General features: G+C 40.4%; 1 protein-coding gene across 33 annotated transcripts in view; it reads left to right on the top strand.

Moving 5' to 3' along the window:
* The window catches only part of KCNMA1 (potassium calcium-activated channel subfamily M alpha 1), a 724,697-nt gene that overhangs the window by 687,167 nt on the left and 12,933 nt on the right, over positions 1–24,597 (top strand). For all 33 annotated transcript variants that reach the window (XM_032312863.1, XM_032312897.1, XM_032312898.1 and 30 more), the window contains 3 exons: positions 2,871–3,001; positions 21,716–21,910; positions 23,767–23,885. In XM_032312863.1, the coding sequence (XP_032168754.1) occupies positions 2,871–3,001; positions 21,716–21,910; positions 23,767–23,885 (445 nt within the window). The remainder of the gene's footprint in view (positions 1–2,870; positions 3,002–21,715; positions 21,911–23,766; positions 23,886–24,597) is intronic.

The raw sequence follows: 24,597 nt of genomic DNA, 5'->3' as shown, positions 1-24,597 counted from the left end.
AATAAATTGTCCGCCATTCAGCACTGCATTATTGTAGACGGAGCTATTTATCAGGACAAATTCACTCAGGTCAAGGAGTATCGCACTATTTTCTGTTTCCAGCAGCAGGAGAGGCATCTTTTTCATGTTTAGAGAAGTTGGCTAAAAGCCTAGGTTTCTGGATTGCTCTTCTTGGGACCTTAGGGTTGTAAGAGGCCAGGGAGCTCGTGCAGCCCAGACCACTGGTTGGAAAATTCATCCAGATTATCTCCTTCTCAGAAACCTGCAGCTGCATTTCAAAATCACGACTGCCGGGGATTTCTTTTTGTGTTTTGAGTTTGTGTGCTACCAACTAGGATATCTCGATTTGTGATGAGGGGAAGAGAAAAGAGAAGGCTTGGAGCCCCAAATCTGAAGCAACGATGCAGGCATTCAGTTAGCATAACTGACTCTCCCCTAGCCTTCGTTCCCTCCCCAGATTTCTTCTCTGAGTTCAGACAACCTTCCGTGTGTTCACACCGCCCTTACTGCCTGCACTAAGCTCTATTTTCCTGGTGGTCATACCACCTTTAGCAAGCATACCATCACCGTTTGACCACCTCGCTTCCCCATACCCCACCAATATTTACTATTTACCTACGTGTTCTGAGATGTGGTCTGCATCACACCAAACCAGTCAAATGCCTTCAAAAAAGCATAGAGGGAAGCCAGGTTTTTAAAAACTATGTAGTATATTCCAGTCTTCATCCACCTGGAGAGTTTCAATTGATGATAGTGGGCCAGAAGCTTCTAGACGTTCCACAAGAAGGACATTTGTTTAAAGCTACTTAACCTGGTTTCCAGTCATCTATGACCATAAAACATTTGCGGGGGGGCGGGGGGAGTTTAAAAAATCACCTGTTAGCACCACATAATTACTGAAGTAGGCTTTGGGTAACACTGATTTCCCTCTGAGACGCTCCCAGACTAGGCCCAGGATTTTCATGGAATCCTGGTTCCTGCATCCCAGTGACAGAGACACCTGGCTCGCTGACAATCTGTCACCTCTCCCTTCCAGTGACCACTTCCCCTCCAAGTACACTACCAGCCTTCCACGTGCTCTTGAAAAGAGAGAACAGACGCTACCTCTTTCAGAGTGTCAGTATACACACCATCCTTGGCTATCCCAAGTAATTAAAACCATGCTCCTCTGCATATTGCCCAGAGTTTACATTTTCTGATTCACAAAGTGGCAAATGGAGGGAGAAGCGGAAAAGCTACCATTTGACTCTATAGAATGCCTGAGCAAGGCCTTACTTGCTTCTGAGAGAGGCGGAGGGAAGCTGGGAATTTTCCAAACAGTAGGGTAGACAGAGCATTTAATGAGAAAGGCAATCTTGAGATAAGCTAATGCTTATCAAGGTCCTGGGCCAGGCTCACCAGGTACAATCTCCTAGGAGCCTCCCAACAGTCTCATGAGAGCTGCTAGTATTTCTCCCACTTTACAGAGAAAGAAACTAAGGTCCAGAATGATAATAAAATGCATCGCTTGTACAGAGTTAGTACAGAGGCTGGGTTTAAAGCTTACTTGTCTGATCCTGCATTTTGTAATTTTACCCACCAGCATGTAATTCAAGTGTTGCTGAGCAAAGATGTTCCCCCATTAAAATTTTTCTCTAGGGAAACAAGATGGTGTCATTTAAAACTAATTCCATGCCTAGCCTGATATCCTATTATCATTTATTCTGTCTTATACAATAAACAAGCAAAGGTTGAAAAAAAAAAAAACAACCAAACTTATCCAAAAAGTTATGCTCAGGAAATAAAAAATTAAAACAATAACTCTAGGAAAGAGAATTCACTACTGATACATTTAGAAAGGAATCAGAAGAAGGAAACCTCATTTATTCTTTTCCTAAAAGTGTCATAATTATCCAGAAATCACAAGTGCTCATCTCCTCCCCCACCACACACTTTCTTCCCTATTACTTGCCCTGCAAAACTGATAATTTCTGAAGCCAAGATGGGAATGGAAATTAATTTGTCATTTAATTTTTAATAAGTTAAAGACATCTAGTGACACAGCCAATCAGTCTGCACATGCCTGCCGGAGAAGTCCTTGAGGAATCCTCAGATGGAAATGAACTACAGCATCAAATGCTGCTTCTCTTAGAGCTGCAGCATCTAAAAGATTGAACTGGGTAGAAGGGGAAAGGGAGAACGTGGGCATCCCCATGCAGCTCGGAATGCACAGCAAGTCCTTGTCATCAAGCAGCCGGAGACAGCCAGGGATCCATCCCAGCTGGGGTCACTGTTCTGTCCAACAGGGCCTGTCGGCGTGGGCCTGGATTCAGGGCTAGGGATACCTGACCCTCCCTGGGCCGACCCCAGGCAGGCCGTAGGTCCTGCCTACAGGCAAATTCCTTGCTTTTTGCCTTTGCTGTGCTCCTAGTCTTCTGCTCTTTGGTCTCAATAAGTTGCTTTCTTTTCCTGTGGCTAAACTTAGCATCCCAGCATGGCTACTCATGGCTACTCATCCTTGAAATACATCCATCTCTCAAAGGACCTGGTGACCGAAAAACACCTCTGAGGTGTTTTTCGGTCATGATTCTAAAACTATACCAAAGGACTGACCAGCACTGTTCAGCCGTTCTCCGGTGGTCTGCTGTGGAGCAAGGCTGCTTGACCTCACTGGCTCTCCAGGCCTGGGAAGCTTGAACAATCACATAAGAGCAGTCCATTGAGTCCACCGGCTCCCACCCCAAGATTCATTGACAGCTTCTCCCATGCTTTTCTCTCCTTTCCAGTGACTTCAGTGTTGTTAAATCAGTAGCCTGCTCTTTCCCTGGCTTCAGTGTGTGTGTGTGTTTGTGTGGTCTTTTGAGCTAATTCTCATTTCATACTTTTTCTAGTGAATGATACTAACGTTCAGTTTTTGGACCAAGACGATGATGATGACCCCGACACAGAACTGTACCTCACGCAGCCATTTGCATGTGGGACAGCATTTGCAGTCAGCGTCCTGGACTCGCTCATGAGTGCGGTGAGTGGGTGTGACATGGGAGAGGATCACCTCCAGCCTCCAATGTCAACGGCCTGGGACTAGAGCTGGAGCTCCAGGGGAGAGCATGACCACACAAAATGATGGTGATCTAGAAGGGCATAACAACATTTGCCAGACCATTGTAGAGATAAACGTTTAATTATGAATTCTTGGAAGTGTGAGGAAGATAAGAAGGGAGATTTTGTGGGGAAGAGTACCCCCCCACACACACACAGAAGGAAAGCAGATGCAAAGTCCTAGTGGTGAAAGAAGCTGACAATTTAAGGAAGGCAAAGAAAGCCTTTGTAGCTGGGCCACAGTGAGAGAGGAAGAGGAGAAGATGAGGCAAGTTTGGACCTGTAAGACCAAGAAACCCATTTTCATGGCTTTGGCTTTTTTCTTAAGATCAATGAGGAGGCACTGAAGGATGATTTTAAGCTGGCAAGCCGGTGTGATCAGGTTTATGTTTTAAGAGGATTGTCTTGGCTGGTGTGTGGAGGATGGCTCAGGAGGCAAGATGGCGGCAGGAAATCAGAATATGGGACTGTCAGAGTTTGGATGAGGATAGAGCTGGCAGAGCTGGAAGGAGATGGGTACTCGAGTGGTTTTGGTCAGGAAGATTGACAGGGCTTGAGGATAGGTTGAATATGGGCAGAGGATGGAACAGGATGAAGTGTCAAGGGTGACTCCTAGGTCGTTGCCCGTCATTGCGATGCAAGCCCTGGGAGAGGACGATGCATGAGAGTCAGGCCTGGCCAGTTCCCTGCTGCAGGGAACGAATGAAGTAGTAGAAAATACAGGAGGGTGGGCTGGCTGAGGGATCAAAAGCATCACTGGCTTCTTTTATAACTTGATATGCACCAAATAATCAAGGCATTGTTCTTTTAGTTTTGAGACCAAAAACAACTAACAATTAAAAAGTAGGCTCCAGTTTATGGAGCTCTCTTGAACTGCAAAAGGCAAAAGCAGACACTAGAATGGGTTATAAGTGGGGATTGTGAAGTGTTCCCACTGAGTGTCTTGATTTATTATAGAGAAAAGCCTCTTTATTTTGGAATTCTCAAATTCGCAATTTATGAAAATACAGACATAAGCTGGATAAAAACTGACCTTTGAGGAATCAATGAAAAAGAGTTTTATTGAACACATTAAAACCATAAACATAGCTCAGAGAGTTTTTATACACATACATTTCTTAAAGTGCTTAAGAAGGTTATTCTCCTGAATGTGTTAAACAACTGATATGCTAATTATGCATTATTCTTCTCTATTCATTAAAGCTAATCCCAGAAGAACCTCTATTTGAGGAAAGAAAAAACATAAAGCTTTTTAAGACTAATTTAGGTTATTCTATATTCCTGAATGTGGTCCAACTGCAAACATATCTTATTTTAAAAATTAGAATTATGGATCTAGAAATAATTATGAAACAATATTCATCTGAATTAAGGCTGACTAGGCGTCATGCCAGACCTTTGCTTTCCAACCAAGAAGAAGAGAAAAAGGATCACTAGAGAAGGCACTCTCAGTTTCCCAGGACTTGTGATTTCTTTCTGATGGCCCAGTGGTTCTGGGCCTAACCTCTTTGTCTGCTAGTGATGTTGGGCTCAGTGTGGGCAAACTCCTTAAGCAAGCCAGAAGGAATGATGAAAGCTACAGGGTGATCTCATACAGTGCCAGATTGTCTGTACTGGTCTTTTGTTTCAAACGGATTTCTGTAATTCGTCTCTTTAGAAATTTCATTTTACTCCTGTTCCTAATGAGAGAGATTATAGAAGACTGGTCTCACTAAAAGATGATTGAATTGTATACAGTAGCTTTTTTTTTTTTTCAAGAGCTTCAAAATGCTCTATTAACATTTTATAAAACCCAAACTTATACAGTTATTTATGTTTCTATGTATCAGACATGCAGGACAGTCCATGCAACTATATAATCTGCAAAGCCACTTTTGCATACATTATTAAGAATTTCAAAACGATGACTGCAGAGCCAAGTGAGGGGCCCTTCTGCGCATGGCCCATGGGTGACTATGCGGGCCACACCCACGTAGCCAGCCCCTCATACCAATAAGCCCATAAAATGGATTTTAAGCAGCGAAGAACTTCACCCCTACATAACCAAAGGGGCACTGTGGGCGGCCATGGGGTGCGGGGGTGGCACCTCTGATCTGGGCTGTTATTGTGCTCTTGTCTATAGCACCACTGGGGAGTCAGTTCTTGGAAACTCAGATGAGAAATCAAAGTGGGTTAGTCTGAAATGTTTAAAAAGCCATCTCTAATCTTTGAAATGCAAATGAGAGTGTCTGGGAGAGAGCGGCCAAGGCTGGTCTGGACCCCATGGGCCTGCCCACAGCATTCCTTCTGAACTCCAGCCAGGGAGAGAAAAGTATCAGGAATCTAGTATCGGCCATTGCCGTCACTGTCGGCTTCATTCATGGAGGGCCCAGAACTGCGCAAGGCACTTTAGCCACAGTGTCTGCTCTTTCAGACAATAATGCGAATCAACCTGAAATAAGACGTGTTTAACTGATGCGCAGACAGTGACCATTAGTCAAAACGCCCGTCCAATGGGTCCATGCCTGGTTTTCCTTGTCTGAGAGGAACAAGTTCCACAGTGACATCTTGACTGGGTCTGGTTCAGCAGACCTCATTGAATCCCGGCCTCCTGATGGAAACCTGTGGTTTCTTTGCATTCCGCCCCAATCCTAATTTCTGAAAAACCAGGAGATCACTCAAGAGCCAAGGCAGTAACTAGAAGGGAACTGAAAATGTTGGCAGGGTTGTAAACTGATAAACTGAGACTCCTCCAAGCAGCAGGAGCCGGAGGTAAGCTTCCAGCCCAGGCATCCGTTTACAAGCAACGCTGCGACGTCTGCACAGGCACACCTCCTCAGATGTCCATGATCTCCTTTCTCCAGCCCCCAAATCGCCACTTAATCGTGTGTCTAAACATCCTCTAAGGTTGTCCTCCATAACTCAACTCCTGCCGCTCACTGCTTCATTGGTTCAAAGAATAATATTTTGGTTCGTCACAGGCGTCCCTGAGCAGTCAGCGATGTTGCAGACATGGCCTCGTGGCTCATCAATGGCAGGAACACATGATCGGAGGGAGTAATTATGCTTGTGGCTATCTGCCTCCAGGAAGAGGCTTACGACTAAGCCATGTATTTTTCAGAGTGGTACCAGCGTGCTGCTTACACACACATGGAGAAGATGAAAGGAAGCCTCTCTGGATTTAGAGCTGGAACCGGAGCTCAAGTGTTCAGACTTCTCTGCGACAGACACCACCCTGCCCCACCCCACAGCCCCATTTTGAGCTCTACCTGGACAGAAGAAAAGTCATGAACCAAGACTAGCCTGCCTGGATGCAGATCCCAGCACCGGCATTTACTGACTGCATCAACATCACCTCCCTGTGCCTCAGTTTTATCTTCTTTAAAATGGGGATAATAATAGCACCTACCTCATAGAATTATAGAGATAATTAAATGAGTTAAGGCTGTAAAGTGATTAGTGCGATGTGTCACACACGACTATCTGGATATTATATTTATTATTATTGATCACTGCCTTTACTGAACACTTAACTAAATGCCAGGCACTATTCAGATCCTGGGGATTTAGCAATGGAGAAGAAAGAGGAAGACCCTATCCTCGGATTGTTGGAACTTTGATTCTAGTGGGCAATAATTATGTAAATCAGGAATGATAGCTACCATTGGTAGTTGTAAATGAATAATATCAGATGGGCAAAACTATTCTGAAGAATGAAATCATTTGAATGCGTGTGGAGACCTGGGTAGTTGCAGTGGTCAGAGTAAAGCTGTCTCAACTGAAAACCTGGAAGCTGACACTGAAAGGTCAGAAGAGAGCACCTGGGGGCCAGGGTGATGAGCATTCCAAGGTCAAAAGATCGGGACAAAGCTGAACAGTGGTACTGAGCTTACTCTGGGGCTCAGAGGGAGTCGTTGAAGGCTGCCGTGCTTGGAATGCAATAGATTGAGGGGAAGGACAAGCAGAGCTGTCGTCCACACTGTGAGTGTCCTGAGAACAAAAGACCACATCCCAGGTTTCAACCCTTCAGTCATCTTCGTTTGGATACCGCCAGGATCCTCCTGAGGTCACTGCTTCCTGTGTGTGCTGGCTGGAAGGGCAAACCCGTCAACGAGTTGACTCCTGAAGTAACCCCCAATTATTTTCTTGCCCCACACTCCATCCTCGTGAACTCATTTTGAGAGAAGAAAGGAAGAGAAACAGCACAATATACTGGCATGAGGACCTGGACTGATATCTGGTTTCTAAGGAATCGTCTCTCATAGAAGTCCCAATATGGCACGTTGCAGACAAATTCTGCATTTCCTGAAGTTTTCCCCTTTTAAGTGCAATTTGTTGCCAATACTTTAAAATTGTAAGATTACACTTAAATATGGATTTCCAGCTTATTTTGATTGGAGTCACAAAGCAGATTTCCAGATACCCACAAAGCACCAACTGATTAGAGCTGATCTATGTGTCCTTTCACTACAGCCCACACTGTTCCCTGCTCAACTCTCCCAGGCCTGCTTCACTCATCCCACTGCCCCCGCCTGTGCCTCCCACTGAACCAGACTTACAGGCCTCCGGCTTCTAATTTTGTAAGCCTGAATGACTGTGGTTAAACAGCATCCTTGGGCTTCCGGCCCTATGCCTGTCCTTGGAGTCAGGAGGATGAGTACATGATGTCCATTTTCTTTGAACCCTCACCATTTTGGGGACACCCCCCCCCCCAATGAATCACCCAGGAGTCCAAGAAAAACTTCAGTATGAGCATTTTGGGCCAGGCGTGTCTTTGCTTTGCCCAGTTCACCAATACCCAGGGTGGGTATTTGCATGGTTAATGAATTAGTATAAAAAAGGCAAGGACTTACAGGAGAAACAGTGTGGCACTGGCCCAGGAATTCGGACGTACAGGTTCCAGTCCCAATCCACCAGCAGCCCATGCATGTCGTTTCTACAGTCTGGGACTTAGTTGGGTCCAACTGTTAAAAGGAATGATGTTAACAGTGCCTTATCATGTTGGGATAATCAGATAAGGAGAAAGGCCAATGAAAATCTTTCACAGAGTAGACAAGTATTTCTTCAGATCAAATGTAACTACAAAGAAGTAGATTTATTTTATGTTTGCACGTACATATATATGTGTATGTACTCACACACACATATGTCTTATGTTTCTGTATTCTCTGATATCAGAGGTGGTCTCTGTTTGCCAGAAATAACTGAGCTTATGTCGGTAAGACGGAAGAATGTGGCCATCTGGAAGATGGGCCCACATGCTTTGCTCTCTTAATTGTACTTGGGTTTTGGCTGAACCCCAGGAGGGTTTTAAGGAACAGACCAAGTTCTCCATCAGACCAAGCTATTGGGTGCCATGTTGTATAAACAAGACTCCTCCCTGATCCTTTTCCTTAGACTCAAGAACCTCATTTTTTCTGCTCACGACGGGAGGGACAGGCCATCAAGGCTGAGGAGCTAGCACTAGTGTCCATGTGGCAAATGGAAGGGTGCTCTGGTGCACCCAGAAGGTACCACCTGTCACGTCAGTCCAGGCAGGCCCGGGATTGGGGGAAAAACACAAAAACAAAAAAAACCCCAACAAATCGTTCTTATCCCTCATGAAAGAAAAATACTAAAAATAATCTACAACATGAAAACTAGCAAATCTAAAAAAATGGCAGCTATGGCATGGAAAATGACAATTTTAGAGCAATTATAAACAAAAGGCAAAGTGCCATTAAAGTTAAGGCAATGTTATTAAAAGATGTGTTAATTTTCAGTTAAATTTTCTATAAAAGACCAATTAGTTTAAAAGGCTTGACAGCATTAACTGTGAAACATAAGCTCTGGTAATTATACTTTAAAAAAATAAAAAGAGGGAGATGCACCAGGGTGTTAGAAACACGGGCGCAGAGGGGTGTCCTCAGAGCAGGCTAGGTGGCACTGCGGGCTCAGATTTCCCGTGCAGTCAGGTCCTCTGCCCAGCATTCCCCAGCTTCCTCCATGCCTGTTACTCCGTCTGCATAAGGGATCTGAGAAACGTCAAAGTTCAGCAGCCAAGCAGGCCATCCGTGGGATCTGGGCCAGCTCTCTGATATGAGAGATGACAACACAGAAACACAGGGAGAGGGCATTTTCCAAATGGGTTGCCTTGCTAGCTGGTTGTTAACTTTTCTAAGCTACCATTTATTATCTGTCGTGCCTTCAGAGTCACACAAAATATCTCATTTTTTTAAAAAAAGATTTTATTTATTTATTTGACAGAGATCACAAGCAGGCAGAGAAGCAGGTAGAGAGAGAGAGAGATGGAAGCAGGCTCCCTGCTGAGCAGAGAGCCTGATGCGGGCTCGATCCCAGGATTCTGAGATCATGACCTGAGCAGAAGGCAGAGGCTTTAACCCACTGAGCCACCCAGGTGCCCTGCACAAAGTATCTCATTTAACACTATCCTGAAAACTGGCTTGTGCTTGGGTTTCTGTGTCCCTGTCACATGGATGAGGAACCAGAGGCAGAGCAAATTCCTATTGTCCTAGGTTAGGTGTTGAATGGCAAGTCAGGGATTGAAAACCATACTGGCTGAATTCTGAGGGCGGTACACATTACAAGAGGTGCTGTATTGTCTTATTGGGAAGAAACTCTTCCCTGACTAGGGGTAGAATCCTAACCTTGGTAGTGGGAAGAGGGACTCCCCCATTCCTTAGACTACATGGGTAGCTCAGGAGGGGAAAGATCACACTTCTATATTACAATCTGCCCTTCAGAAGTTTGTGTTTCTTTAGTTCTAGTGTTTCTGTTAATCTAGAAAGGAATGACGCCCTCTGGGTTGACTGAGTTGTACAGAAGTTTGTTCTAACCAGCACATTCTCTGTAGGAATTGTCTGTAATAATTGGCATTTGAGGGACTAGCATCTATTTTTGCCATGTGGTACTGAAACAGCCACTTTCTATGCAGAAAGCTCTGGATTGGCTGCTTAGCTGCAGATCAGTCAACGTATGAAGAAATCTGTGCCTTCCATTTTGACCAACTAGATACCCCTTTTCAAGAAAAGCATTGTTTTTGCACTGAGTTACTCAGATCCAAAGAAACCCTGATGCACAGTCAGAACACACCCTCATGGAATATCCAAAGTTCTTCTCTGCAGCTGAATACTGAGGCAACCAGATCGGAGCAGGAGTGCTCTGCAGACAGACAGACAGACATCATTCTCTGTCATAGCAGATATTGCTGCCCACAGAGCTGCTCCTTGATGCCTGCTTGGAAGAATCAAGGAGGACGATCTAGGATACAGGCTGGAGGGTTGAAATCTGTGTTCAGTGTTATGAGTGGTTTCAGGGCGATTAAGGCGCCCATGGAACCCTGTGACCCACCCTGAAATGATACCTGAATAATTGATGGGAAATTTTGAGCATGACACACTCGTGGAATACAATACGATCTCAAGCCAAACCAAGACCTAGGGATTAGTGGATGCTCAATAAAAATCAGCAACTGATTGATCAAAAAGTCTGTGTTGTTATAGTGTAACTGATTTCAACACAGAAGGGGAAAAACGTTAAGGCCAAATCCTTGAAATTTGGCAAAACAATAACCTTTCGTGTTGACTGTCTTGACTCATCATTGCAAAGCAGAACTTAACAGTGTTTTTTGTTTAGAAATCACTGTTTCCATTAGAAGAGTTATTCATGTCCAGTAGGGGATATTTTGAAAGCACTGAAATATATAAAGAAAACATTTAAGTGAACCATAGTTCCAATACCCAAAGATAATCATGATTAATATTTTAGTATATTTCCTCCCCAATGGATAAATAAGAATCACCCCGTTTTATATCTTGTTTCCCCCTACCTTTTCTTGTAATGCTTAGTATTTTATCCAAAACATTTAATCATGTCCTATTTTTGGGTATCATGACTTGCAATGCCTCCATAGGGCTTCTTGAGACTCTATAGATATTCCAGAACCTCTTTAATCATTATCTACCTATTGTGAGACATTTCACTTTAATTTTGTTTTAACAATAATTAACCCTGTGATGAACATTATTTGTACATAATCTCTGAATAAGAAACAATTTATTATCTTGAGGCAAACTCACTGGGTTTTTAACCAATAGGAACACTTTCCCAGCTCTTGGTGCAGGCGGTTGGGTTACCTCCTATAAATTCCTACTGCCATCACAGGTGTTTAAATCCCATTCCGCATGCTCTAGCGGGCACTAATTATCATTTTCTTTAGGAGGCCCTTTAATTGTGTTTACGGTAATTTCTGAAGTATATAAACTTTTAATTTGCATGTAATAATGTAAATGCATTTTTTTTTGTGAATTATTCTATAGTTTTTATGCTTTTAGAAGTGCCTGCCAAACAAGAGAACTGTCAGGTATCCTGAAGTCAGTTCAATGTTCAGCTATATCTTTATCAGGTTATTTTTTGCTTTAACTTTTTCGCCTTTAACTCTTTTCTAACATTTTCTTCCTTTCTTTGGCCTAGTTTTATTGAGATATAATGGACTTATAACACTATGTATACTTAAGGTATATAGTGTAATGCCTTGATATACATATATATTGAGAAGTGATTACCACAATAGGGTTATCACCTCCACATTTATCACCTCACATTGCTGTATACTTGTGTGTGTGTGTGTGCGTGTGTACTTTTAAAATCTACTCTTTTCTTTTAAAATCTACTCTACTCTCTAAAATCTAATCTACTCTCTTATCTCTTATCAGCTTTTAAATATACAATACAGTATTGTTAACTTCAGTCACCCTGCTATACATTTCATACCTAGAACTTAATCATTTTATGCAGTGACTGGAATTCATCTTTTTTAAAATTAACATATAATGTATTATTTGCTTCAGGGGTACAGGTCTGTGATTCATTAGTCTTACACAATTCACAGCACTCTCCATAGCACATACTCTCCCCAATGTCCACCACCCAGCTACCCAATCTGTCCTGCCCCCTGCCCCCCAGCAACCCTCAGGTTGTTTCCTGAGATTAAGAGTCTCTTATGGTTTTTCTCCCTCTCTGGTTCCATCTTGTTTCATTTTTCCCTCCCTTCCTCTATGATACTCTGTCTTGTTTCTCAAATTCTTCATATCAGTGAGATCGTATGAGAATTGTCTTTCTCTGATTGACTTATTTCACTTAGCATAATACCCTCTGGTTCTATCCATGCCATTGTAAATGGCAAGATTTTGTTCCTTTTGATGGCTGCATAATATTCCTCTGTGTGTGTGTGTGTGTGTGTGTGTGTGTGTGTGTGTGTGTGTGTGTACACATTTTCTTTATTCTGAATGGAATTCATCTTATTGAAAACTTGTATCCTTTGACCATCTCCACCTGTTTCCCCTACTCCCCATGTCCAGCCCTGGGCAACCACCAATCTCTTCTCTCGTTTCTATGAGATCACTTTTTTTTTTTTTTTCAGTTTCAACATATAAGTGAGATTATACAATATTCAGATTTCTCTCTTGGACTTATTTCACTTAATTTAATGCCCTCAGGTTTTATCCATATTGTTGCAAATGGCAGGATTTCTCTCTTTTTCTGGTTGGGTAATATTCTCTTATACCATTTCCTTTATCCACTCATCTGTCAATGGACACTTAGGTTGTTTGGATGTCTTGACTATTTTAAAAAGTGTGCAGCAAACGTGGGACTGCAGCTGTATCTTTGAGCTACTGAGTCTGCATCCGAGGGGAACTGCTGGATCATCTAGTAGTTCTATTTGTTATTTTTTGAGAAACAGTCATACTGTTTTCCATAGTGGCTGCACCGAATTACATTCACAACCTCAGCGCCCAGGACTTTCCTTTTCTCCTCATCCTCATCAACATATATTATTTCTTGCCTTTTTGACAACAGTCGTCCTAGCAGTGGTGAGGTGATATTTCATTGTGGTTTTGATTTGTGTTTCTCTGATGGTTAGGGAAGTTGGGCACCTTTCCATGTACCTGTTGGCTATTTGTATGTTTTCTTTGGCAAAATGTCTATTCAGTTTCTTTGCCCGTTTTGAAGAGGATTTTTTTCATGGTTTTTTGCTACTGAGTCACATAAATTTCATTTCCTTTTTTAGAAATTTAATGTAAATATATTTTCACAGTCAAAATAGATGAAATAAGTAAAATTATAGGAGAAATTAAACTCAATCAGTATTCTATCACCAAAACTTAGTCACCAAATAGAATTTTGGGGTACTAAGTACAACTATTTTTACATGAATAAACCTGTTATCAGTTGAGGTCTGCCCTTTTAACATGAATTTTATGTCATGTTGTTTATTTGAATCTTGCCTTTTTGCATATTTTACTATCACATCATATAATTTTTACTGTGCCATTAAATATTCTCTGAAAACATAATATCAGTATCTGGACAATGTAAGTAATATAAGTATATCATGATTTATTTAATAATTACCATATTGTTGAAGAATTTTTTCCAGATAGCCAGTTACCCCTAAATCATTTCTTGAAAAAACATTTTTTCCCTATGGTGTATGATGCTTTCCTTATCATATTAAAGAACAGATCAGCAAACTTTTTTTTAAAGGGCCAGGTGGTGAATATTTTAGGTTTTTGAAAGCCATACAGACTCCACTGAAAGTACTTGACTTCTGTCATTATAGCCCCAAAGCCCATTTGTAAACAAATGGGTATGTCAGGGTCCCAATAAAAGTTTAAGAAAACAGGTGGCAGGTTGGATTTAGCCCAAGGAGCAGATTTGCCAACTCCTGTGTTTGTACATAGAACTATTAAACTGTTTTTCTCAGTAATCTATTCTGGTTGATGGGTCTTCTCATTTTTACTGTTGTCTACATTGTTGTCTACAATGTTAATTTATGAAATATTTAATATTATCATCCCTGGGAGGACAATTTCATAAACTCTTTCTAGAGGAAATTTAGCACAGTTGTATCAAGTTTGTAGAAAGTCCACTCGAGGGGTGCCTGAGTTGCTTAGTCAGGGAAGCCTTCCGACTCTCAATTTTGGCTCAGGTCATGATCTCAGGGTCCTGAGATAGAGCCCCGCATGGAACCTGTGTAGATTCTCTCCGCCCCTTTGCTACCCCTTCCCCTGACTCACACACACTCTCTAAATAAATAAATAAGTCCAGTTGACTCTATTAATAGCTATATGTCAGACTTAAAATTTTACTGGAAAAATATGACATTATAACATCGAATTAACATGTTAAGGACCATGGTATTCCTTTTTATTTTTTTCCTAATAATCTCCTCTGTCTGTGGATGATCATTATTTTGCTTTCCCTTGAACAATAGTAGCTGTTCTTAGACGGGACCAGGAGCTGTGATACTAAAGAGAGCTTCCAGAATAGGAGTGCTAATTCTATTTTTTAATTTTTTTAAAAGATTTTATTTATTTATTTGACAGATGGAGATCACAAGCAGGCAGAGAGGCAGGCAGAGAAAGAGGGGGCAGCAGGCTCCCCGCTGAACAGAGAGCCCAATGTGGGGCTCAATCCCAGGACCCCAAGATCATGACCTGAGCTGAAGGCAGAGGCTTTAACCCACTGAGCCACCCAGGTGCCCCAGGAGTATTAATTCTTAAACCTATATGACACTATGTTCTCTTTCTTATTTCTAATTTCATTTTTTTAAGTTATATTTATCATAGTCTTGTTTATTTTTTCAAGGATTTTTTGTATTTATCAATTTAATAAATATCCTCTTGTGATTTCATTAATTGATACTTTATTATTTCATCCTTCTGCTTTTTGAAGATAAAAAGGACAATAAAAGTTCTTTTAATGCTTAGCATTATTATAATTATTTTGCACTTAATAATAAAATCATTTCAAGCTCTGAATTTGTTTCTGTAAGTTTGGCCTTAATCCATGACATTCTTATATCCCATTTTCAAATAGTTAATTGTTAAATACTCTATATTCTAAGTTTTAATTTCCATCTTGAACTATAGTTACATGTTAGAATACTTTTCTTTTGAACTTGGAGAGGTTGGGGTATTTACTTTTATTTCTATTATCTTAATTTTCTAAATGTAGACTCTGCAGCTTATATTTCACTGTATATATTGAGATTTTATACTTTGAGCCGTTGATCGCTTTTTTGTAATTACTGTTTGGAAGCTATCTAAAAATATTGCAAAGTTAAGCACAAATCTACTAAATTGCCTTTATTATACCCTTAATTTTCTCATAGTTTGGTCTGTTTGAGCTATGAAAGCTAGAAACACAGTGATATTTTACATATCACCCTCAGTCCACTTTTATTTTACTCTAATTGTTAATTAGTTTTACCTTCTATATTTCAGTTATATTATTCTGTGCATAAGTAGGTTATATCTTTAAGTTTTAACTATCAATACAAAGCTAATGTAACATTTAAAATTTGCTTAATGTAACATTTAAAATTTTTCCCTTGAAATACAGTTTTCTTTTGCTTTTTCCTATTTCTCTCTGAAAATATCAGAGTTTGATTTTCATTTTGGCTTTTGAATAAATCTGAGAACCTTTGCAATTGAATCAAATCCCTTAGCTCATTTATGTTTAGTTATTAAAATATAATGCTATAATTTTGCCTTATGCTTTATACATGCTTCTATAATTGTGTCTTTTATAATCCAGCTTTGGGTATATAGACTATATTTTTGTCTGAATACTTTCTCTAGTGATGTGTAAACTATCTATATTCTATTTTTGATTTTAGACATATTTACATTTTATAAATATGTCTGAAAGAATATTTTCTAAGCATTATTATCTAGAAAAATCTAGCTCTGATTCTTCCTTTATATCCATCCTCCTCTCTCCTACCTCATGTTTCTGACTTCTGAAAATAAATTAATATTAGCATATTAACAAATAATTTTGTCATTTTTTCTTTCAAGAATTATTTCTGACATTTGCATTTAGTAATAAAACATACCATCATTTCTTAAATTCCATGTTTCAATATATTTCGTCAGTATTTTTAAACAAAATTTGCTCATTTTTTTTAATTTCTAGAAGTTTCAAATGATCTTGAAGGATGATGATTTTTGTTCCTGAACATTTTTTTTTTAATGAAGTACATCAATTAATGCTTAGACAGTTAGAGGTTCAAAAATGCTTTTTTTTTTTTTTAAGTATTTCGATTGCCTTCCCAAATTATTGATGATTTAGCTGCATGTAGAATTCTTGGAATAAATGTATCCTTTTAAAACTCAGTTGGTATCATTCTTAAGTTTTCTAGAGAAGTCTCTGGCTAACCTGATCATGAACATTTTTTTCTTCCTTACAGCATTGTGTTATGTCACCTTTTTTCTTCATGTAATATTTTAAATTTAAATATTCACCTGTTAACAGATTTAAGTGATGGCCACATTCAGTTGGTGAGCCATTTCAATCCATATCCTCAGTTCATTCTTCAGTTCAGGACAGGTTGTGTTCATTTGTTTTCTTGCTTGCTTACTCATTTTGACCTGCTCGAATTTTGTTTACAGTGTTAGCTTTTGTGAATACTTGCTATTTATCAATTTGTCATCTGTTGTCTTTCTTCAATATCTACCAGCATTCTCATAAAAAAAAAAGATAGAAAAAAAGAAAGAAAAGAAAAGAAAAGCAAAGAAACATCTCTACACATTTCTTTATGTAGTTTCAACCAACTTCTTACTCTTACTTCCACATCATTGATTTTGTGTCTATGTGATTTTTAGTTCTACAGCATAGTGCTTCTTTTTCACTGTTGTTTTGGTAAGAACACTTCACATGAAATCTACCTACTTAAATTTTTCACTGTACAATACAGTATTATTAATTATTGCTTCTTAATGGATAAAAATCTGGCCATTATAAGTTTAGTTATCTTTTTAACTATTTCTCTTTTAACACCTTCATGGAAATATAATAACCATGCAATTCTCCCATTTAAAATGTACAATTCTGTGATTTTTAGTGTAATTACAAATATGTACAACCATCACCACAGTCAATTTTAGAACATTTTTTCATTGCTTCAAAAAAACCCTCCATATGCTGAAGCATCCCCCACTAAACTCTTCTCCCTCCCGACCAAGCCCTAAGCTTGGTACTTGATGTACTACCTATCTTTATAGATTTGCTTCTTCTAGACAGTACTTATAAATGGATCATACAATATGTAGTTTTTTGTGACTGACTTCTTTCACTTAACATGTTTCCAAGGTGTTAGTACTTCGTACATTTTTATTGTATGAATAACATTCATATAACTGAATAATATTCATGCACAGATACAACACACTTTATTTATGCATACATTAGGTGATAGACATTTAGACTATTTCCGTTTTTGGCTGTTATGAATAATGTTGCTATAAACATGTATACAGGTTTTCATATGAACATATTTTTTAAATTTCTCTTGGGTGTATATATAGAAGTAGAATTGCTGGGTTATATAACTCTGTTTAACCATATGAAGAACTGCTGAACTATTTCTTGAAGTGGCAGTATCATTTTATATTCCCACTAGCAGAAAGAAGTGTCAGGGCTGCACTTTCTCTACATCCTCACCAACTCTTGTTATGTCTTTTTGATTATAGCCACCCTAGTGGGTGTAAAGAAGTATCTCTTGTGGTTTTGATTTCCATTTTCCAGAGGACTACTGATGTTGAGCATCTTTTCATTTATTTTGTTGGCCATTTGTATATCTTTTTTGATAAATGTTTAAGTCTTTTGTCCATTTTTAAAATTGGGTTATATGTCTTTATGTTGTTTGGAAAGAAGATTTTATATATGTAATCTTACATAAGATTATATATTATATATATATTCTGGATACTATATCAGAAATATGATTTACAAATATTTTCTCTCAGTCTGTAAGTTTTTTTTTTTTCACTTTGTGGATAGTGTACTTTGATGCACAAAAATTTTTAACTTTGAAGTTGAATTGATCTTTTTTGAGGCAGTTGCCTGTGCTTTGAGTGTCGTATTCAAGAATTCATTTTCAAATCAAAAGTCATAACAATTTACCTTATGTTTTCTTCTAAGTGTTTCATAGTTTTAGCTCTTACATTTAGGTCTTTGATCCATTTTGAATTAATTTTTATATATGGTGTGAGGTAGGGGTTAAACTTTATTCTTCTGAATATGGAAGCCCAAGAATTGTAGCACCATTTGTTTAAGAGACTATGTTCTTTCCCCAGGGAATGGTCTTGGTACCCTTGTTGAAATCAATTGAGCAAAAGCATATGAGCTTCTTTCTGGACTCTCATTTCAGTCCCATGTCCGTCCTTATGTCAATACTATACTCTTTTGATTATAGTAGTAGTGTGTGTGTGTTTTGAAATCAGGAAGTATGAGTCCTTCAACTCTATCTCTTTTAGATTGGTTATTTGGAGTGCTTACAATTTTATATGAATTTTACTCTTTTTTTGTTTTTCAAGATTTTATTATTTGAGAGAGAGAGAAATCACAAGCAAGGCAAGAGACAGAGGGAGAAGGAGAAGTAGACTCTCCACTGAGCAGGGAGCCCAATGCAGGGCTTGATTCCAGGACCCTGGGATCATGACCTAAGTCAAAGGCAGATGCTTAACCAAATGAGCCACCCAGGTGCCCCTCATATGAATTTTAGACTCAGCTTTTCCATCTCTATAAAAATGGTTTTGGGTATTTTGACAGAGATTGTACTGAATCTGTAAATTGTTTGGGGGAATACGGTCTTAATAATTTTAAGATTTCCAATCCATAAATATGGGATGCCTTTCCATTATTTAGATTTTTTTAAATGTGTTTCAACAATATTTTGTAGTTTTCAGTGTACCAGTCTTGTACTTCCTTGGTTAAGTTTATTCCTAAGTGTTTATTCTTTGTGATGCTATTATAAATAGAATTTCTTAATTTTATTCTTGTATTCATTATAAATGTATAGATATACAAATGATTTTTTGTATATTGACTTTGTACCTGCAAACTTGCTGAACACATTTATTATCTATAATTGAATTTTAAGAGATATCTTAGAATTTTCTATATATAACATCATATTCTCTGTAAACTGGGATAGTTTTACATCTTTCTTTCCGATACGGTTACCTCATTTCTTTCTAGCCTTGGCTAGAGCTCCCATTGCTGTGTTGAATAGAAGTGGTTAGAGCTGACTTCCTTGTATTGTTCCTGATTCTGAGGGGAAACCATTCAGTTTTTCACCAATAAGTCTGCTGCTAACTTTGGGTTCTTGACACATGTCCCTTATCAGGTTGAAGAAATTCCCTTTTACTTCTAGTTTATCGAATATTTTTGTCATGAAAGAATGTTGGATTCTTTTAATTATCTCTAATCACATCCGTTTTAATTTAAATATCTTACATAAAAATTGGGTAAGTTATATGAAGTCCTCTTTCTTATAATCTCATCTTTTACTTCTTATAGAAACTATATTTTTAAAAATTGAATTCTAAAACAGGTGCTTCTTTTTCTTTTACTTCTTCCAGCAACCATTTAATCAGTCAAAATGATGCTTTTCGTTTATATCTTAAATACTGTGGTTCCCTTTAAAAACTATTTATACTGGCTTTTTAAATTTCTCTCTACCTTTATTTCTCTCTACCAAAAAAACAGAATTTGCTATACAAGGTCATGAATATTCTGCCTCCCCCTTTGCAAGCTGATAAATTCCTCCTCTTGGTCTTGATCTAAAAAGGGTAATTAGAGTGCAAAGGCCCTTGTCAAAGTTCCATGCCCAGAACTCACACATTTATCATGCCACAGTGTTAAGGAGGGGTCTCCTGCTTCTACCAATGTGCTGACTGTAATGGAAGAGGATTTACCTCTGAAAATTTTGGAAATGCTTGCGGGTATGCCCCAAGGCCACCTCCACTAGAACACACCTCTGATGGCTCTTCCCATTACTACTGTCCCATCCTAGGATGCAGGGCCCTGGTGCCTTTGCTGTGTCATTCCTGAGCCCAAACAGGGTCTTCAAATGGAAGCAGATTGAGAAGTACAGGTTCAAGGATGAAATACATGGCCTTGGTTTTCCCATCCCTCACCCCAAATGTAAATGAAGGGAAGGCCGAGGATGAGCTGACAGGTCTTCTCACAGAGGAAAGCTCCCAGTCCCTGCTGTCCCGTCAGAAGTATTTATCAGTGCTGCTTGGGCACCAAGCACTACTCAACGTGCCTCACGTGTATTAGTTCTATCGGCCTTATAACCACTCTGTTCATACATTTTACAGATCATGAAACCGAGGCACAACAATGACAACTTTCCATGGTCACACAGTGGCTAAGACGTGAAGCCAGTGTTAAACCTACCGCCTGACTCTTTTCCCTTGACCCAGACAGCAACAGTTCCCCCTGTGCTTGTCCTTGTCCTGTTGCTGTGCCCCAGGGCACATCTGAGCTCTGGTGGAGGAGACATGCGTTATCCTTAGGTGACTCCTGAGTAACATTCCTAGTCTTCTTTGCTGTTGGAATTGGCTATCACTCTGCTCTGCGGGTTTTAGGTTTTTCAAGTATTTCAATGAAGAAAGTGAACCCTGGCCCTGGAGTAGCTATCATCTGAACTCAGAGGTCCTCCTCGAATAATTTGCATATGTACTTGATCTTAATGACTGTGGTAATTTTGCAGTTGAGAATATCAAAGCCTAGAACTGGTTAGTCAACCTCCTCCAAGACAGAGAACAAGTGATGGCCCCCCAACAAGAGAACCCATCCTTATCTGGTTTATTCCCCACTACATTTTGCCAGATCAAGTGTCTGAGAAATCGCTGAGGTGAAATGTAGCTGTCTTTCCTAACCCACTCCCAAAGGTCCGTACCCTGTCAGAAGCCACAGGCAAACTCTGGTTTGAATTCATTTCACCTGCTTGATTTCTTCTTACCATGAAAAATGGAATGCAGACCCTTACTTGAGATTTTTCTCGAATTAGTCTGGATGACGAATGTCTTTTTGAGCTCTTTTATTTGACACCCTATTCATTTTTTTAAACTCCCATTGTTTTGTTCCTGACAGACCTGTTATGTTTCAGATGTGAGACAAATGTACAATTGAGGGAAACTTCTCTAATGTGCTATATTTGCCTCAGATTATTGAGATGACTTTTTTAAAAAAAAAGTGCACACACCAGGGCATCCTCCTCCTCATAATTTTATCTGGCATATTTAATCGAGAGAGGTTTCTGGGTTAGATTATTATCAAAGCATGTAGTATTGTAGAACGTGTGGCCTCCGTGATGCTCTTGGCATCTCTTTCCAACACAGGAAGAAGTTTTGCCACTGCTGGAGAAGGCTACTTCCTGGCATAAGGTGACAGGACCTCAGAGGTAGTTATACTTGGGATAGCGCCTGGGCAGGCTGCATTTCGTGTCACAAATCCAAAGTCCCTTAGCAGACCTGTGGGACTTGAAGAGAGGAAGCAGAATTTGCATTCCTAGTCACACCAATCACGGTAAACAGGAACCATTTAGATTTCAGCCCTTTAATGAAAGTTCCCTGAAGTGCTTTTTTAAAAGTCAGGCTCTCCTGGCAGAACCAAGTAGGAGAGAAAAGAATGGAATAATTGGAGGCTGCTGTCTTTTCACTTCCCACATAAAATTATTTGAAGAGACAGGCCAGAACTTTAAACAAGCGATACCAAGAAAAGTTGTAATTTGGATGTCTGTTGTTGTGACGTTAGGGTGTTTGCTTAAAGGACTTTCTCCCCCCAACTCTCTCCCCAGACATACTTCAATGACAATATCCTGACTCTAATCCGGACCCTTGTGACCGGGGGAGCCACGCCAGAGCTTGAGGCCCTGATTGCTGAGGAGAATGCACTTCGAGGGGGCTACAGCACCCCCCAGACGCTGGCCAATAGGGACCGCTGCCGCGTGGCCCAGTTAGCACTGCTGGATGGACCCTTTGCGGACTTGGGGGTGAGTTCATGGTGTACAGGTTCCCTGAGCCCACTGAATGGGAATATAACTTGGGCTGAGTGAACAGGGTGCCAGAGAGTGAGGAGCTAGGCACCTACCTTTTCTGGTCTCTATGGTAAATAACTATAAGGCGATGTTTACGGTTTACTGGCTAGCAGGCCCTGTGCTTTACATACAGTCGTTCGTTTTTATTTCCACGGCAATCGTTCGACATAGTTTCTATCATCAGACACTCTAAGGAGACTGAGGCTCAGAGAGAGAGGATTGGCCCGATGAGGAATCTTAACCAAAAATCCTGGCTTCAGAGCCTGTAGGCTTCCTCACTCCCGTAGGTGTCTTCTACCATGAGTCAGGAGTCATTGGGCGGTTCCAGCATGCGGCCAAGGCTGGGACCCCCTTTCCACGGGTCTTACATACTTCAGGGCTGCTGCACCCCAAAGGCACATTGCTAGGCCATGAGAAACTTTTAGAAATCACCGATGGCCATGCCCAGTTCCTGGGATTCAGAGTGTTTGTATCTGGGTTTGACTCAGGGCTTGGAAGTTTTTAAAACACCAACATGCATCTAGAGCCACTGGCCAAACAAACAGCATCTCACGTGGATCCTTTAATGGCTCTAATTTTGGACCTGGGTCTTTGCATTTCTGAGGCTGGACCGAGTCACTCTCCTCCACGCCTTCCCTGCCGCAGAGGGGATGACCAGCACCTGTGGTCCTATGGGCCCCACACACCCACTGGGTTCACATACTCTGGCCAAAGTCTGTAGACTTGACCATGCTTCTCACCCTTACTCCACCTCCATGGATGTGTTCAAGGGGTGGAGCCACAAGTCTTGGGAACAAATGTATTTATTGTTCAATAATAGTGTTGCCCAGGGAAAGGGTCACTTTCTTTATTTCTTCTGAAACCCTGATGCCGACTTGCACCATATTTTGGTGTGGTTATGGGCAAGGACCTATGTCAGACTGGGATCTGTCATTGACTTACTGATGAATGTTGGAAGGTAAAGACTTTAAATAATGGTAAGATTTTGCCCCATTTGTGTTCTGTCATACGATGGCCATGTTGAAATTCCAATGACAGGGAGGAAAAAGGCAGCCACTTTATTCCCAGAGAAGTCATTCTTCAGGGCCCTTCCTGTTCCAACACCCACCTAAAGCCACCTGGCTGCATGAAGCCAGTATTTCCAAGTGAGTGGGTTTGCTTTCACATTCCACATCAGACCCCAGACCCTTGGAAGGTGACCGTGAACTGATTAGGACTGTGAATCCCACTTATACAGCCTGCAGCTCCCTGCCTCCTGGGGAAACACATTCTCTACCACCAGTGCCATCTCTGAGGTCTGTAAATTGTGCTTTTCACACAGTCCTTTCCCTGAAAGAGTCTGTCACCATAGTACCTGGTGGGGTCTTTTCTCCTTGCAGTGATTTTAATTATCACTCGAGCCGTTTTGACAACACGGTCAGATCACAGTGATTACAGCTGAGCTGGGGCTAAACATAATCACTATTTCGCAGAGCTGGGTTCTTCCCAGCCAAACATACATCTGAGACCTTCAGGCTTTATACCCTCACTTCAAATGAGGGAGAGGCACACTCTCTTTAGGGCTCTCATTGCTACAGATGGAAAACTGGCGAGAACTGGCGGAGAACCCCATCATTATCTGATCTGTAAAAATGACCAGTGTTAGATGTAAGCTGTTAATCACAATGACTTCTTTAGCCTCGGTCCCTTGGGACAGACCCTCCAACCCAGGAGACACCAACACGAGCTTTCATGAAAAGGGTCTGTTCCCCCTGGACTTCTGCTTTCAGACAAATAAAAACGTTTCTCTCTATTCTTTCCTTCTCTCCCAGGATGGTGGTTGTTATGGTGATCTGTTCTGCAAAGCTCTGAAAACGTATAATATGCTTTGTTTTGGAATTTACCGGCTGAGAGATGCTCACCTCAGCACCCCCAGCCAATGCACGAAGAGGTGAGTATATTTCTACTCTGCTCTCCCAACCCAAATGCAGAGACAGAAATACCTTCTCTTGTCCCCGACAATGACGACAATGAATACCTGTGTACGTGCTCTGAGTACGAAACAGACTCTGTACACATTACATCCAACACTGAATTTGAAGGTTATGGGAGGTTTTTTCTTTAATCACTCATATCAGATGTAAAGATACTGTGGGAAGAAATCAAGTTTTATAGGTTAGTTCCTGAATAGGAGCATCTCCTCTTAACTCCAGCTACTGGGATCATTCCGCTGGTACCTAACAGATACTTCATATTGCTAGTGTTTAAGGTAGATGGTTCCTCTGCCATATCTTAGATGCCTGTATTTTTACTGACTATATTTTTAATGGACTTTTTATTTATTTATTTTTTTAAAAGATTTTATTTATTTATTTGGCAGACAGAGATTACAAGTAGGCAGAGAGGCAGGCAGAGAGAGAGAGAGAGGAGGAAGCAGGCTCCCTGCTGAGCAGAGAGCCTGATGCAGGGCTAGATCCCAGGACCCTGAGATCATGACCTGAGCCGAAGGCAGAGGCTTTAACCCACTGAGCCACCCAGGTGCCCCTTAATGGACTTTTTAAACTGTCATGTATTTATTTTAAGAAAACTATGTATTATCAATTTAAGCAGAAAAATATAACAGTTTGTATGCTCTATATATTTTTAATTCTTTATATTTTTAT

This window comes from Mustela erminea, chromosome 14, assembly GCF_009829155.1.
Source record: "Mustela erminea isolate mMusErm1 chromosome 14, mMusErm1.Pri, whole genome shotgun sequence".
Lineage (NCBI taxonomy): Eukaryota > Metazoa > Chordata > Mammalia > Carnivora > Mustelidae > Mustela > Mustela erminea.
Note: the sequence above shows the minus strand (reverse complement) of the source record. Positions and strands in the feature narration are given on the sequence as shown.